Source organism: Trifolium pratense, linkage group LG7 (assembly GCF_020283565.1).
Source record: "Trifolium pratense cultivar HEN17-A07 linkage group LG7, ARS_RC_1.1, whole genome shotgun sequence".
In the NCBI taxonomy this organism is placed as follows: Eukaryota; Viridiplantae; Streptophyta; class Magnoliopsida; order Fabales; family Fabaceae; genus Trifolium; species Trifolium pratense.
Window position 1 is genome coordinate 31,810,615 of NC_060065.1, and position 16,155 is coordinate 31,826,769.

Consider the following 16,155-nt stretch of genomic DNA (forward strand, 5'->3'; position numbering starts at 1 on the left):
CCAAAGTCATAAATGTGAGGATTAATATGTCGTTCTCAACATTAATGAATGTCAGAATAATGGCTGAAAAATCATGTTTGACAAGAAATGTCAATTATTTCGATGTCGGCCGTTACAGAATTGTTTGCTTCTGTAGTTGAGCAAGAACATGTGGCTTTGGGCCTAAATGGGCCGAGCTTGAAGTCAAGTTGGGCTTAGACCCAATCCAAAAGAGAAAAAACCCATACTTTTTCCCTTTTTCTTTTTACATAAGTAGTCAATTTATTTAATAAAATAAGTTAGGTATAACAATATAGAATTCATGTATCCCTTTTAAAATTTATTTTTAACTGTATATGTTTGTGATTTTTAGACCAATTTTATTCATAATGTCTTCAATATTTTATCAGCAAGTTAGTAATAATTCTTTATAACATTTTTTAATGATAAAACATTGTTTATTTTAAGACAATTCAACTTAATAGCATGTAGCGGCAAAATGTCTACTACAAATAATATGATAAAATTAAAGCGACCAGAATATCTTCGTTAGAAACATGGTAGAAGATTTCATGTCGTGCTTTCACTTCTACTTCTGTTGATGCACCAATTGACAGATTCGTCAAATGAAATAACAACAACTACTACTGTGGCATCATCCTTAATTAATGTTGATGGAATTTGTCTTGGTTCTCTTGTTCGAGCAGCTTTGAGGGTCTTATCGGGAATAACTCAGGCTACTATTTATGAGGCTATTCTGGCTTGGGCCTTCAGACATTACGCTTGCTGAATTATATGCAATCTACCAGGGCCAAGAATTATTCAAAGTTTTTGACAAGGAAAAAAAAGGTATACAAGGGAAGAGAGAGAGCGAGAGGGGAAGCATCCTATTCCTCTCAAACAAACATAATGGTGCAAGCCAAGGTAGTGTGGTACAAGAAACAATGATGTTGATATGACAATGAAAACTTTATACTTTGCCCATGCTATGCTAGCTATGAAATATTGAAAAATATACTCATTTCCACTCGTAAGAACTTACTTTGTTTGCTTTCACTTTATAAGGATTTTAGGTGTGTCTCAACTTTTATGACTTTTGCTCCCTTTCCAAGCCAAAATAATGAATCAAACCAAACAAATATCAAACCACTCTTCTTACCCGTTTCCATAAATATTTGATACCCACTTACGACCATATCATCACTGTCCTTTTACCATTTTTTTATTCTATTCACACCCACCACTATCCACTATTGTCCAAAAACACTCCTATATATTTTTCTCCTTTATTACCCTTCCAACGTTAACAATAGATTCACTCTAATTAAAGTTTTTTTTTTATTTTATATCAATCGTTAGTTGATTCAGTGGTGATTGACGCTGGACTTGGTAGAAGGATCATGGTTCGATCCTCCGCAAATACGATCGGGAGGTGGTTAGAACAACTGGATTTTATAACTGACTTTCAAACCAGATTAAACGGTTCAATACCAAATACTGGTAGTGAAAATAAAAAAGAAAGTTTTATTTATTTATTTATTATCCAAGAGCTTTTATATGAGACAATGTATGTCTCTTCTGACTTTAGTTTGTACATACACTAACATTAAAATCCTTAGTGAGTAACAGTTTATCAGTCATTAGGTCATATGAAAATCGAGAAATTAATATCTTCGGTTATACAGGAAGGATGTATATCCGGCTTAAAAAAAGTTATTTATACTACTCATTACATGCGGACAAGTTTCATGGCCAAAAAAAAATGGACAAGTTTGACACTTTACCTTTTTCTTTAAGAAAATATGAATATATGTGATGGCATGTGTGAAATCTTTCTTTATTCTTTTATCCGTCCATTAAATTGAATGTATCGAAAAACTTAACTTTACTTTTGAAAAAATATTTTGAATTTGAAGGTAAGAATATTACCCGGGGCATAACGCATAATATTGATATAAATCTTTGTCATAAAAAAAAAATGGATATTAGTATATTACCTCCTTTGAATTCAAAATATATTTTAATACTCACAACAAATATTACTCCATATTAATTTGTTTTGACCAGATTATAATATTAAAATTTCTAGATATTATCCTCATTTTCCGTTATCTTATCCCATATAGAAGTCATGGACAGTTTTTTTATTTCTCATTAACATTATAATATTTTCCACTAATTTTCTATTGCTCATTCAAACCAAAAATCTTGATTGGAGTAAATATTGATAACATAAATTAACATTAGCATGCATAATTGGATTGCAAGCATGCCGCTGTAATTAATCTCATAATATGAACTTGACCGATCTTGAATTGATGGTTGACATTTATTACCGCATAAAATATTGATAACATAAATTAACATTAGCATGCCTAATTGGATTGCAAGCATGCCGCTGTAATTAATCTCAGCATAAGAACTGATCGATCTTGAATTGATGGTTGAAATTTATTACTGCATAAAACTGTCGAAATTTTTACTTCAAAACTATGGACTTTTTTTTTACCGTAGGGTGGGAATCTTAGTATTTTTTGTCGATTTTTTTTACCGTAGGGAATCTTAGTAAGTATGTTAGCATGCTGAAAATATAACTATTAAGCAAATCGAATAATTTATATATCAACAAGACAAAAAAACATAAATATGTATAAATAAATAAAAGATTTTTCTATTCATAAAAAAATAAAAGATTCCTAATTTCTATTTCTTTTTTTTTTCTTTTTTCCATAAACTATAATAACATATAGATTAAAAAAAAAACTAAAAAACCAAAACTATTTTTTTGTCTAATTTGTAATAATCTAAACCCTAATGTAAAAAAATTTCTCCTAAGAGAGATTAACATGAACACTAGCATCCATGCCAGAGTCACACACTGGACATTTACGAACAGTGGACCCACACATATTACAAAGACACAAATGTCTACATGGCAATAACAGCACGGTTGATTCCTTCACCCCACAATTCTTACACATCCTAACTAAACCACAACCACCACTCTGACCACCACCGCCGATAGTTGCCGCAGTATCATTCCCATCATCGGCCGCATTAATATTATTATTACTTCCACAACTCGATTCGGCGTCATCCTCGGCTATTGCGGCATGATGACGACCCTCTTTAACATGTGCCATAACTTGTTCCAAATTGTTGCGTAGATAATTAGCCGTGGTTTCGTTTGTTTGTGCTAACTCTCTCCAAACCTGATTTTCAGCACTTAAACTTTTGACTTTTTCTTGAAGCATCCAATTTAGTTTTCCTATTTTTTGAATTTCTTCATCTTTTTCTTTAAGTTTCTTCCCTATTGTTTCTTGAATTACGCATGCCAACATCCTTGATTGCCTCATTTTTTGTTCCTCTAACTCCATTCTCACTTTTTCATTCTGTTCAAACACAAAATATCAAAAAATATTAATAACACATAAATGCACACATTCATGAATTGTCCATTAAAAAAATAAAATCTTTCCATAAAAGAAAAGAGCAAATATATCTAAACACGCTTTCATTAAAAAAGTTAAGTAGTAGTAAATGTATTTAATTTTCTTGATGCATAAGTAAAAAAATCATTGTATTTTTTGAAACTATCCTTATATAGAAAATAGAAAATTAGTTTATATATTCAACTACTAAAATATAATTTATTTATTTTTATGATAACCAAAACGGAAGAGATTACCCATTAAGTTTTCTTTTTCCTAAAAAAAAAAACATAAATCATATTTATTACAAAAAATCATTAAACATCCCATCCCTTAATTTTGTCAAAAAAACATAATTTTGAAAAACATAACCACAAAAAAAAAAAAAAAAACAGATTAATTACTTAAAAAAATATAAAACACCCCATAATTATTTTCATTCAAAGTTTGAAAATTTCTCACACCCTTTTTCAGTTAGATATTTAATAGAAACATTAAAATTTGAACAACTGTTATTTTCTTCTTTTTTCAAGCACAACCATTTTTTTAAATAAAATATTTTCAAAAAAAATAAAATAAAAATAAATAAATAAAAAATGTAATAAAGTGAAGGATGAAAAATCTTACATGTTGAGCAAGGATGCGATCAATATCAGATTGTTGATTCTGAAACTGGTAAAGAACTTGATCAAGAAATGATGAAGATTCAGAAGAAATAACTCTGTTTTTCTGATGAGGTTGAAGAGAAACCAATTCAGTTGAAAAATCTCTAGAACGTTTTCTTTGAAGTGGATTGTTGTAAGTGAGACCACTATCAGCTCTGTTTGGATCACAAACATTTGATTGATAAAATGGTAACATAGATTCATGCATTGTTGTTTGAAGAGGAAGAGTTGAATCCATTTGAACATTGTATAATTCAGAGTTCAACATTTGTTGTTGTTGTTGATTTTGTTGTTGTAGTTGTTGTTGTTGATAATGATGTTGATTTGATTTGATTACTTCCCTGTATAAATATAAAAAAAAAAAGATCAACATATATATTAGCAAAATTTCAAATAAAAATAAAGTTTTTTTTCTTTGTAAATAAATGTTAGTAATAAATTGTTCAAAAGTGGATTTCAACATTTAAGTTTGTGTTTGTACTTTGTATCGCCGGTCAGTTTGACAAAATTAATGATAACATCACCGTAATTTTGTTAAACTCATAAAGTTTACGTCTGATATCATGGTAAATTTGACAGAATCACAGTGACCCAGGTGGTCATCATGAATCTCACAAATTTGCCGTAATATGAACATACTTAGAAAAACGGTGGTGCTCGTCATGACGCCACCATAATTTTGTTAAACTTATAAAGTTTATGTCTCATATCACGGTAAATTTGCCAGAATTGCAGTGAGCCATTGTGATTCCGGCAAACACACAATGATATTAAACATACACAATCACGGTGGCGCTCTTTCTGTCAAACTCAGCGTCAATCGAACTAGACACTAAAACCTTAAAAGAGACAATAGTATAAATTTAAGGTTGGGAAATTGTAATAGTACCTATTTGTGAGCAAATGGGTGGAAGGCAAGAGATTCATGTAACTAGCATCAACAGCCATAACAACAAAAGATGATGTTTTTGATAAGGTTAAGGTTGTTGTTATGTATGAGTATATGAAAGAGTTTGGTTTATTGTTTGTGAGATTTAGAGGTAAATAAAAGGAGAGAATAAGAAGGAGATGAGGAAGAGCATGCAATAGATGTGGCTATGTATAAGGGATGCTGAATGAATGAATGAATGAATGATTCATGTTAAAGGCTAAGTATTTAGCCTATGGTTTTATTTATATGTGGGTATTTTTAAAGAGTTAGAAAGTCAAACGCATCTTTTCTAAGACAGAGAAAATCTTTAAGAAAAAAAAAATTGAAATTTATTATTAAATTCAATCATCCCTTTTTTGTTTCCAAAAATATAATAAAAGTGTTGTCAGAATTTGGTCTGGAGGATTCTCTTTCACATTTTTTTTCTACTTTCACTTGATTTTGGGAATTTGGGTTTTCAACTTTTCCTTTTTTACACTTTTTACTAAGCAGAATATATTATATTAAATGTAACAAATAATTAATTAATTATAGTAGCATTATATATTTATTATATTTTATTTCCTAACAAAGATAATTTCCGTTTTTTTTAATTGCCATATATAGTATTTCCTTGACAGCTTCATCATGCCAATAACGTGTATTTTTGGCTGTTTGGTTTAGAAGCAATTTTTGAAAGCACAAAGTTTTATCATTCAAACAAAGTGTATAGCTTTATTCATGCTTTCCAACCCAAAGATGGTTGTAGGACATGATATATTTGCAAACCTTCCTCATATTATTATGTAATATTGAGATTAGGTTAGTAATAGAGAATTACTTTTTATGTAATATTGAGATTAGGTTATTAATAAATTTTTGCTTATAAAAAAAAAAATTCGTCTCAAAATATTAAGAAAAGTTGGTCAAAAATATTGATGTATTTAATCATTAAATATATTAAATTTTGTTGACTACTTTTTTTAAATTTTATATTTTGAGACAAAGAACTAATAGCTATTAATTCTTGACTAAAATAGAGAGAAAGAATTACCTATTAATTTCAACCAACAATAAATGAAAAAATTACCACTTTTGTGATATTAATAACTCTCAACTTTTTAAAATAAATAAATGCCGCTTTTGTATGTATAAAAGTTTGATGAAAACTAACTAACATAGTGTGACACGAGTGGTAGATACTTGAACTCCTTAACCATTTGGTCATGTGTTCGATCCCTGACGGTGCATATGCAAAAACATTTGTCGAGATGATTAATCTTTGTAGTTGCGCACGAAGGATACCTTTAGTTTACCAAAAAAAAAGTTGATGAATACTTTGGTACACCATGGTTGAGGTGGATAATTTCGATATTTTAATAAATAAAAATTAATAAACATTATTTGTAAACGGTAAAACTATTAGAATTGTTCACCTAAAAAAATGCATCAGTATTGGATCGGACATAATACATGGGATAGGAACGACCACAATCAAATCCATATGCGCAACAGGTAGAGATTATAGCCTATGTGGGATACACGCTCCGAGAAAGGCAGAACGATTATCTCCACGCCTCGGCGAGAGGATCTCGCCTTAGGGCCGTTACCCCTAGGTCTATATATACACCTCCCCTATCTCTAGATGATCACTTTCTACATACTTATCTACTTTAACACTTAGACCTAGAAATACATCTAATTAACTAAATATCAATATCTCATATTGAGGCAGGAATAAGTACGTATTTAAATAAGATGTGTACCCAATAACTAACTTAAAAAGTTTCATTATAATCATACTTTTTGTTTTTTATGTGAAATTAATTATTATTTCTCAATTTTACCATGATTTTTTTTTTTTTTTGAGAAATACCATGAATTATTATTCTTGTTTACCCAATTTTCAAGTCATAATATTTTGCTATGTATATCTTTCTTGTAAAAAAAAACCAAAATTGATATATATATTTATGATAATAACTAACAATCAATAATCAATATGAATAATTTTTTAAAAATTTCAACATTCTTTAAAAAAATTACGACGAAAGTTATATATATATATATATATATATATATATATATATATATATATATATATATATATATATATATATATATATATATATATATATATATATATATATATATATATATATACACACATTATGTACCTTTGTTTCTATCATGGGGTTTAAACCCCGATCGTAACGTCCAGCCTAATAATTTCAACTTTATTTACCGATTGAACTAAGACTTATAGAAAAGTATATTTTCTATTTATACCCTCTAATTAATACTCTATATATCACTCTCAATTTAATATATTTCATTTTATATATTTTATAGAATGGTAAACACGTGCATATTCATATATTTGATACAAAGTAATATAGTAAAAATATTGTTTTATCTTTTTCATTTGTAAGTTTTTTCTTTTTCTTTTTTTGATAGAATTTGTACGTTTTTTCTAATCTGCGTAAAATTGGCAAATAGATCTATATTGTATGGGATGGAGGAGTATTTGTTTTAATAGATATTATAGAAAAATTATAGAAATATACATATTTGGTTATATTCTTTTTTTATTGGTCAATATTTGGTTATATTCTTAATAGTATAATATTATATATTCTAAGAAAAAAAATTAACCGTGTGATAGGATATTAATTTTTATTTTTTTAAAACAACTAGTTAAAAGACCCGTGCGATATTTAAAATTGACATTATATTAAGGTAAAAATTTATTATATAATATTGTTAAAATATAAGTGAAACTATTGTGTTGTGTTATTTCTTATAAAACTTATTAAATGAATAAATTATCAATGACAAATAGTAATCCCATGTATATATTTTAATATTTTTTTTTATGACAAATAGGAGTATTGTTTACGTTTCTTTTTTGCAAAATTATTGTTTATTTTTCAATTTCTATATTCCTATTTTTATGCATATTCATTTTATTTTTTCTATAACTTTGTTTATTCCTATTTTTAAGCATAAATATATTGTTATATTTTGTTCCTATCTATAATATGTTTTATTCCTATTATTTTTAAGCATATCATCTTTTTATTGTACTTATCTTATATTCTTTCTATATATTTTTTTTTGTTGGTATTTATCTTATATTCTTTCTATATATATATATATATATATATATATATATATATATATATATATATATATATATTTTAATTTTTTTAGTGGAATTACAATGAAGGATATATATAAAACTTGCAACATGGTTAAAAGTAATAAGGATAAATTATTCACTTTGGTGGTAATCGATTTTAATATATTAATAATAGATAAGATATTAATTAACCATTGGTTTTCCTTTTAATTTTTTTATAAATATGATTTATATTCTATATAAAATGTTTGATTCGATGGTATATGATTGTTAAAATTTACAAATTACAAACAATTATTAAAATATGTAAGGATTTATATTCTATAATATTAGGGTTTGATGATGGCTCTACAAGTGTACAGAATCGCTATCAAGTAATAAAGTAGTAAGTTATCGTCTCCACAGGGATTATGCCAAAGCTACCAGTTTTGGTTAGGAATTAGGATAGTTTTGCTTTTGCTTTGTTTGTTTGAAAAAGGTTTTGAGACAGAGTTAGATAGTATAAGACTAAAGATAAAATAAAGATTTCAAGATGATAAAAGTAGGTTAAGTGCTTTCGAATGTCTCCCCTATTTCTGCTTGGTAACTGACGCTATATCTGCTCACTATTGAAGCATTATCTGGAGATTAATTTCTATTAAAATAAGCCTAGTTTTACTATACTTACTTTTATTGTAATCTGTTTAGGTCGAACCAATTAAGCCTAATTAGGTTTAGCCTTCGTTATTTCATATCATTACCTTTAACGGGTTCAACCTCTATAGGGCGTCCTGACCTTTAGAAGTTCAGGATTTAACAAGTTCTCTATGTCCGCTCGATTTTCTAATATCAGTGCAGAATTTAACTATGTGTGATTCGTAATCTCAAACCTAACCGCATATATTGAATTTAATGGTCTCATGTAAGTAGGTTATAGTATCTCTTTGATTCAGTAGTCTTAGATGTGTCACGGTATCCACTTCAACCCTAGTTACTAACAAAATATCAAAATATATGCGCGTTCATATATGCTAGTGTATAAACAAATAAATAGAGATAGTAACAGATAATAGCAATTGTAAATAGTCTTGGAAAATAACCAAATTACATGTCTCAAGCAGTCCTAGAGGAGTTCATCTACTTGACCTAACCTAAAGGGACTTAGCTACTATTAAGCATATTGAACAATAAAGAAAACATGCATAAAAATAACCTCGATTCCTTGGGGAGGAAGTTCGTCTCCCGATGGTGGGGGAGAGTCTCCCTCTCTTGAGAGCTCTTTGGCCCTCCATGCTCCTCCTCCTTTGCTTCTTAGAGAGCTTATAGTTCTCTGAACTTTCGAATGAATAATTGTGAAGGAGGAGAGCTCTATTTATATTTTTTTGGCTTTTTTTGGTGTTTTTGGGCTTTTCCATCGTATCTATCGTAGCTCATCGTAGCCACAATCGTCCCAACGTTGGTACCATCATACCATTATAATCCCAATGTTGGAACGATGGTTTGTTTCTTCCTTGGCGGCCAAGTTGCCTCTCATCGTGGCACGATGCAATCCCAACGTTGGTACGATAGGTCTGTTTCTTTCTTGGCGGCCACGTTTCATCATGCTGCGATGTAATCCCAACGTTGGTACGATGGGTCTATTTTTGCTTGGGCATCAAGCCTGTTTGCTTCTTCCCCATCATGGCTACGATATGATCCATCGTGCTACGATGGATTGATTTGTTATAATCTTTTAACCGTCTTCTCATCGTGCTACGATGGTCATCCATCGTGGTGCGATGTATTCTTCAACTTCTTCATTTTTTGTCCTTTTTTATGCTTTTTTCACTTTTCTTGATTCTTGGTCAAGTAACTTTTCGTAACTGTAAGTATTTGCTTGCTTTTGGTCTTCAATTGCTACTAAAACTACTCTAAAATAGTGCTAAAAACATCATATAATTGACTGTCATCAGGGTTAAATATGTTTTTGGTCCCTATAGTTTCCCAAAATTTTCACTTTAGTCCCTGAAGATTTTTTTCACACTTTTTAGTTCTTAAGTTTTTTCCGCCAATGTTTTTAATCCATACTTTTCATTCAACTTGTGCGATTAATAAACTTCAAATAGACTCGTATGATTAATAAACTTTTATTAATATATCAAATTGATTGAGAGAATAATAGTTCAATCCCTAATTATTTTTAAATTTTTTTAATTATTTTTCAGCAGAACTCTAAATTGCATAAAAAAGAAATCAAACTCTAAATTAATTACTAGAGTAATTCTCCAAGAATCAAAGAGTTAAACTTCAAGTAAAAAATAGAACTTTAAGCTAGGTGTATGTTTCATGTTCTGTTTTTTATTTTAGGATGCATAAAGTTTTATCTGTCCCTTTTAATAGCCAAAGTGATACGAAATTTGAACTCATATATTGAGCAAGTGATCAAAGGTTCAATTTTTTACTCTTGTGTGTGGAGAAAACTTGAACTAATTAAAGAGGAAAATAGACGTTGTGTGTTTCACAGGTTTCATGTCGGAGATTAATCATTATTAAATAGCAGTTAAAACTTTCAATGTATATGTTCTTTTCAATAGCCAAAGTAATGCTTGGAGAGCTTTTTTTTTCTTTGCATTGACTAAAGTCATGCTTGGAGAGTTAAAATTGCTTCAATGTGTGAATTTGGCAATTGTTGCAATTTTTTAAGTGCTTTCTAGTTCATGAAATATATTAGCATCCTTTGAAGTGAAGATTCTCCAAAATTAGTTTACATTGTATTTAACAACCGCTGCAATTTATATTGACGGTATTTTCAACAACCATCGCAAAACATGTTAACGATGCTAATCTTCGACAAGTTTGCGGCGGTTAAAAAACCTGCTGCTAAAGATTCTAAAAATTTCCTCCACAAACACTATTTTTTGTTGTAATGTCACGACAAAAAAATTAATGTTCAAACACAATTTATAGTTACAGTAAAGTCTTGGACCATAAAATATCATCTTTCTTATCACCATATCCAAGCAACTGCTGCAATATTCCCCACTATGCTGCGTGTTTATCACTATATTTGTTCATTTAAAAAAAATAATTTGTTTCACCATTAAAAAATAGTACAAAAAATAATTTTTCAATTAACAAAACTGAAACTAAATATGCAAGTATTTGAATACTTGGCTTTTAAGGTTCCCACTTCTCAAAGCGATGAGTATAAAAAAAATAGTCCACATTTTTCCTTAGAAATTCAATTATCTCCATTTTTACTATTTTTTTTTAAAATAAAAAAAAAATGATAAATAAAAAGAGAAAATAACATAAAAAGGAAGTACTACTCAATATAAATTAACAAAAGATTAAATATGCTATTTTTATTTTTTCATTTTTTTACTAAAAATATAATTATTTTTTTAATACGTAAACGAAATGAAATATCAATAAAATTTTACATACAAAATTATGAGTTGGAATTCAAATGAAACCAGCTAGCCGATCACATAACTACGAGACTTTGAGTTAGAACTCAAATAAAGATGTTATGTCTAATATTTTCGATATATATCAGTTGAGCTATAATTTATAAAAAATATAATTCTAATAAGAGATTTAATTAATGTTAGAATAAAGATTTTATATATTTATTTTTTTGTAGTAAAAGATACTACTACTATTTGATAATGAATGGCATCTATTCAATTGTCATTTTCACGGAAACAAACAAGGAACACCTCTTCCTCTGGTCCTATGAAATTGATTGACATCATCAAACTTTCAAGTTTCAACTAACATGCATGGAACCTACATATCATGTTCTGCCTGCAAATATTGATTGCTTTTATTGTGATGTTACAATATTAATAATAAATAAATTTCATTTTAAATTAAATATATATACATACATCAAGTACTAGTACTATTACTATTTGTTGACGAGTGTATAAGTTGAATAAAAAGGAACACTAGCCCACTTTGTCCGTAGCCATCTAACATTTCCAATTCTTAAATTCCCTCACAAGCACGCACTATGAATGAATGAATGAAAAGCAATTAAATGAAAAGGAGTGGCCAACAAGAAAGAAATAACATAAATGTAGACATGATGGATTCCCATCATCCTTCTCTCCTTTCCATGTCCTCTTTTATTGCTTTCTTCCATCATCACAAACAATATACTACTACTACTATAGTACTAGTACTTTCATTGATCCATCACAACATGCTATGGCAATCACACCATTAATAGAAAATTAAATCTTAATTTTTGTCATAGTTTACCCACAAATTTATATATGTTTATCATAAAAAATATTTTTCGAGAGATGTCAATTTCTTAAATTAAGTTTCATTGATGTGTTTGCGCGCATCGATCTACTGTCTGATGAATGATGTGTTCGATTCTATGTTGCATTGAGATATCTCAAGTAGCTAGTACTACTAAGAAAAGAAACTTAGAAATTTCTCTTCAAAAATTTGTCACTAAATTTTGTTTTGGTGCAATTAGGGTTTTTTGTCAAGTAGTTGTCTAGTGGTTATAATTTTACTCTTACATTATATTGAATAAATAGAGTATTTGAAATTTGAACTTTAATTTCTGCATATAAAATGTGATGTTCCTACCAACTGAACTAATATCACACGAACGAGGATAATTTAATTTTTACCTACCATAGAAGAAAACCTAATATTTTTAAATTAATAGAAAAAATAAGCATAAAAAAGTTCATTTATTTAAAGATAGTACATATCAAAATTTATAAGTGCATGTACTATATATAATGACCCATGTCATAAAAAAAGTACTAGATTTATAATTTTGATAATGGATGATGTTACATAAGTTATTGTGTTGATTACTCCAAGGCAAGCCTGCATTGTCCCCATTGAAATTGAAATCTAAAGATAAGTACTACAAATATTAAATTCCACAATAGAAAATTTCTTAAAAAGTATCAAAGTGTGGGCTTGAAATGTGAATATGGGTGTGTGAGATGTCTTTGGTAGCTAAAGCAATCTTGTCGTTTATAATGACAGCTACAAAACCTAATTGCAGTCACAAAGTTTGGTTGTAGTTGCTTGTTACATGTGGGTTTGAAAACATATATATAGACATGGCACTAAATGTCAAAGTGTGTCTAAATTATTAATGTACTACTTTATTTTCAATGTTCATTTCATCATTAACGTGGAAAGAACACTAATAATATTTTTATATATTTTTTTCAATTGGTTATAAAATATTGGAAATTTCTTCATAGTTTCCATAATAGTACTATTTTATAGAAATAATGTAAATTTGGCTTTAAAGTTTGGAGAAACATCAATTGTGACTGATGATCAACAATTGTTGTTGTTTCATTTATTTTTAACTTTTTTGCCTTTCATTTTTTTTCAAATTAAGGTTGCATTCATTTGGCAACCATTTTGGAAGATGTTTTGGTGTGATTCATAAAGTAGTCAAAGTTGTGAACCACCTACAAGAAATTAGTGAATTTTTGGCCCCATATTTCATGTGTGTTTGGAAAAATAGTACCACAAAATCACGGTAAAAAATTACGGTGAATTATTAGTTACACGTTATGGTTCTAAAACTAGTTTTTATAACCGCGACTTCTTACATTTTAAACAACAATTTTATGAATTTCATCGTCAAAAATAAAAAATTGCATGTGTGTCTTAATAGAATAGGTGACGGGCGCATAAACAGCACTAGAAAAAACATGACTAAAATGTTGCATAAAGTTTAGACCACGGTTTTAACACTTTTTAGCCACAATTTTTTAACTGTTACCTAAACCCTAAAATATTATCGTTTAAAGATCGCTTTAAATTCAGAATGGTGATTATCCACCGCTTAACCAAACATATATGCATTTGGTTTTGCCGTGAGAAAAAATACCTATAACGACAAAACTTCAAATTTTTCCGTTGATGTTGAATCAATTCTAGAGGCAAGATAAATTCTACATAATTCATTCCTCCGAAATAAGACGGTCAAGATTAAAAAAAGGTGTATTTGATTTTCTTTCATAATTAACCCCTATTAAAATAACTAGTAACCATGTGATCTTGTAAGATTTGGGTCTCCTATATATAAATAAAGGCATATTGTTTAAAATGTGAGTCCCTACTATTTAAGTTGAAAAAATTCACATAGAAAAGTAAAAACCACCCGTGCCTTAACATATAAAGGCATAATAAAACAACATCTACTATTTCTTGGGGGAAAAAAAGAGCATGAATCTATCTATCTACATTGGATCTTGTGAGGTAGCATGAAGTGAAAGAGGACCACTTTATTTAGTGCAAATTTGAGTGGATTTGAAGTGGGTAGCTACTAGCTAAATCATAATTAAATGGACCGAAGTAATTGATAAAGTACCTTTGCTTTTTTAGCATAAAATAAAGGGTGTAGAGGGTCCCAAAAAACCTTAAAGATTTGGACTTTTGATTAATTGGAGGTGGCAATGGACCTAATAGAAAAGGAAAATAGATCTTGATTATTTTAGTTGAAATACTTTGATCTAGATTAAGTGAATTATTTGATTTGACCCCATTGTATCTTAATTCTTGTTTACTGATGTTGCCTCAACCAACATATTTAGTTGTTTACTTTAATCTAAAGTTGATCTTTGTTGTTGAAGCTAGATAAATCTTAACACTTAAGTGCTTTCGTGTGATTATTGGTCCAAGAAAGTTTCTTGTTTTTGTACAAGGTCCAAGAAAGTTTTATATCATGTAAAAACGTTTTTTACATCAACTGATTACAATATACTAGCAATTTAGAATTTGTTGATGTTGTATATGTGAGGATATCTTTTACATCGGATATTGAACCAATGTAAGAAATAGTTTTTACATCGATTACACAGACACCCAATGTAAAAATTAACGGAAGATCAAAGTAATTTAATGTAGAGAGGTCAATTTTTACGCTATAGTTTAGCTCATAATGGATGAAAAACATCATTTTACATTTGTAAAAATAATTCTTTTAATGTAAATTTTGTTGGAATTAATTTAATATTAATCATAAGACATGCTCAACAATAAAGATTAAATCTATAATCGTATTATAATGTGGAAGTCAAATAAATATATGAGCATGTATATATAAACATGATCTACGACATCAAGATTTATCAAGGATGAAATGAATATTTGGATAGATTAATCATTAGGTATGAACAAATCAATGATTGTAGTATCTCAGTAGTAATCTTGAAATGCAAAGAGAGAAACGAATGACGAGCAATTGTTGGCTTGTGGTTCTTCCTCAACTGAGACTTCTTATGCTCTAAAAACTCTTTAGATGTTAGAAAATGCGATATGTGTTGTATCCGGTATATTATGGGTCATAGCCTATGTATAGGGTTATGACCAATTAATTAGTTAGGGTCCCATTATTTCGAAATTATGGGTCATCATCATAACATTCACTCATATTGAACACATATCAATTAATTAATTGTCTGTAAATTAAATTAGAAGGCGACAAGAATGATGGTGGCAAGAAATAGAGACAAAAGAAATTACGATTTTGAGTAAAAATATTTCGAAAGAGAAGTTTTGAGTTGAAAATGAGAGCCTCAAAACTAATATAAAATATAAAAGTGCTACATTTTTACCTAGTTTTAACATCGATTAATAAAGGAAAATGACGTAAAAATAACATAAAGTATCATTTTAAATTTTATTTCTGTTTATTACATTGGTTTCTTCCGTAACAAATGAAGATTATTAACTTATTAAAAAAATTGCCATTGCCATTGTCTTTTCTTTTGCATTATGTTTATAACCGTTGTAAAATTTTGTCGTTGATTTTATAATTTTGACTAGTCGATATATAAAACCTCTAGCAAGTTAACTTTATAAGTTTGCACAATCAATGAAATTGTTCAAATTGAATCTGATATCCTTATTTTTTGGTGTAGGAATCATAAAACAAGGCTGAATATAAAAAAGTTAAGAAACCCATTTAAGAAAAAATAAGCATTATGTTTAGATTCAAATGATGCAATCGATGATTTGTTAGGTAGTATATTGTTTTGTTGTCTTGCTTTGTAATAAAGAATGTAT

At 28.7% G+C, this 16,155-nt stretch overlaps 1 protein-coding gene across 1 annotated transcript; it reads right to left on the reverse strand.

The window, feature by feature from the left end:
- Window positions 1-2,520: 2,520 nt before the first annotated feature.
- Window positions 2,521-5,235, reverse strand: LOC123898734 (BOI-related E3 ubiquitin-protein ligase 1-like). The gene is made up of 3 exons (XM_045949748.1): window positions 4,965-5,235; window positions 4,038-4,416; window positions 2,521-3,371 (listed from the first exon to the last, which is right to left on the reverse strand). The coding sequence occupies exons 1-3, from the start codon at window positions 5,021-5,023 to the stop codon at window positions 2,811-2,813; spliced, it is 999 nt and encodes a 332-aa protein (XP_045805704.1). The 5' UTR covers window positions 5,024-5,235; the 3' UTR covers window positions 2,521-2,810.
- Window positions 5,236-16,155: the final 10,920 nt, after the last annotated feature.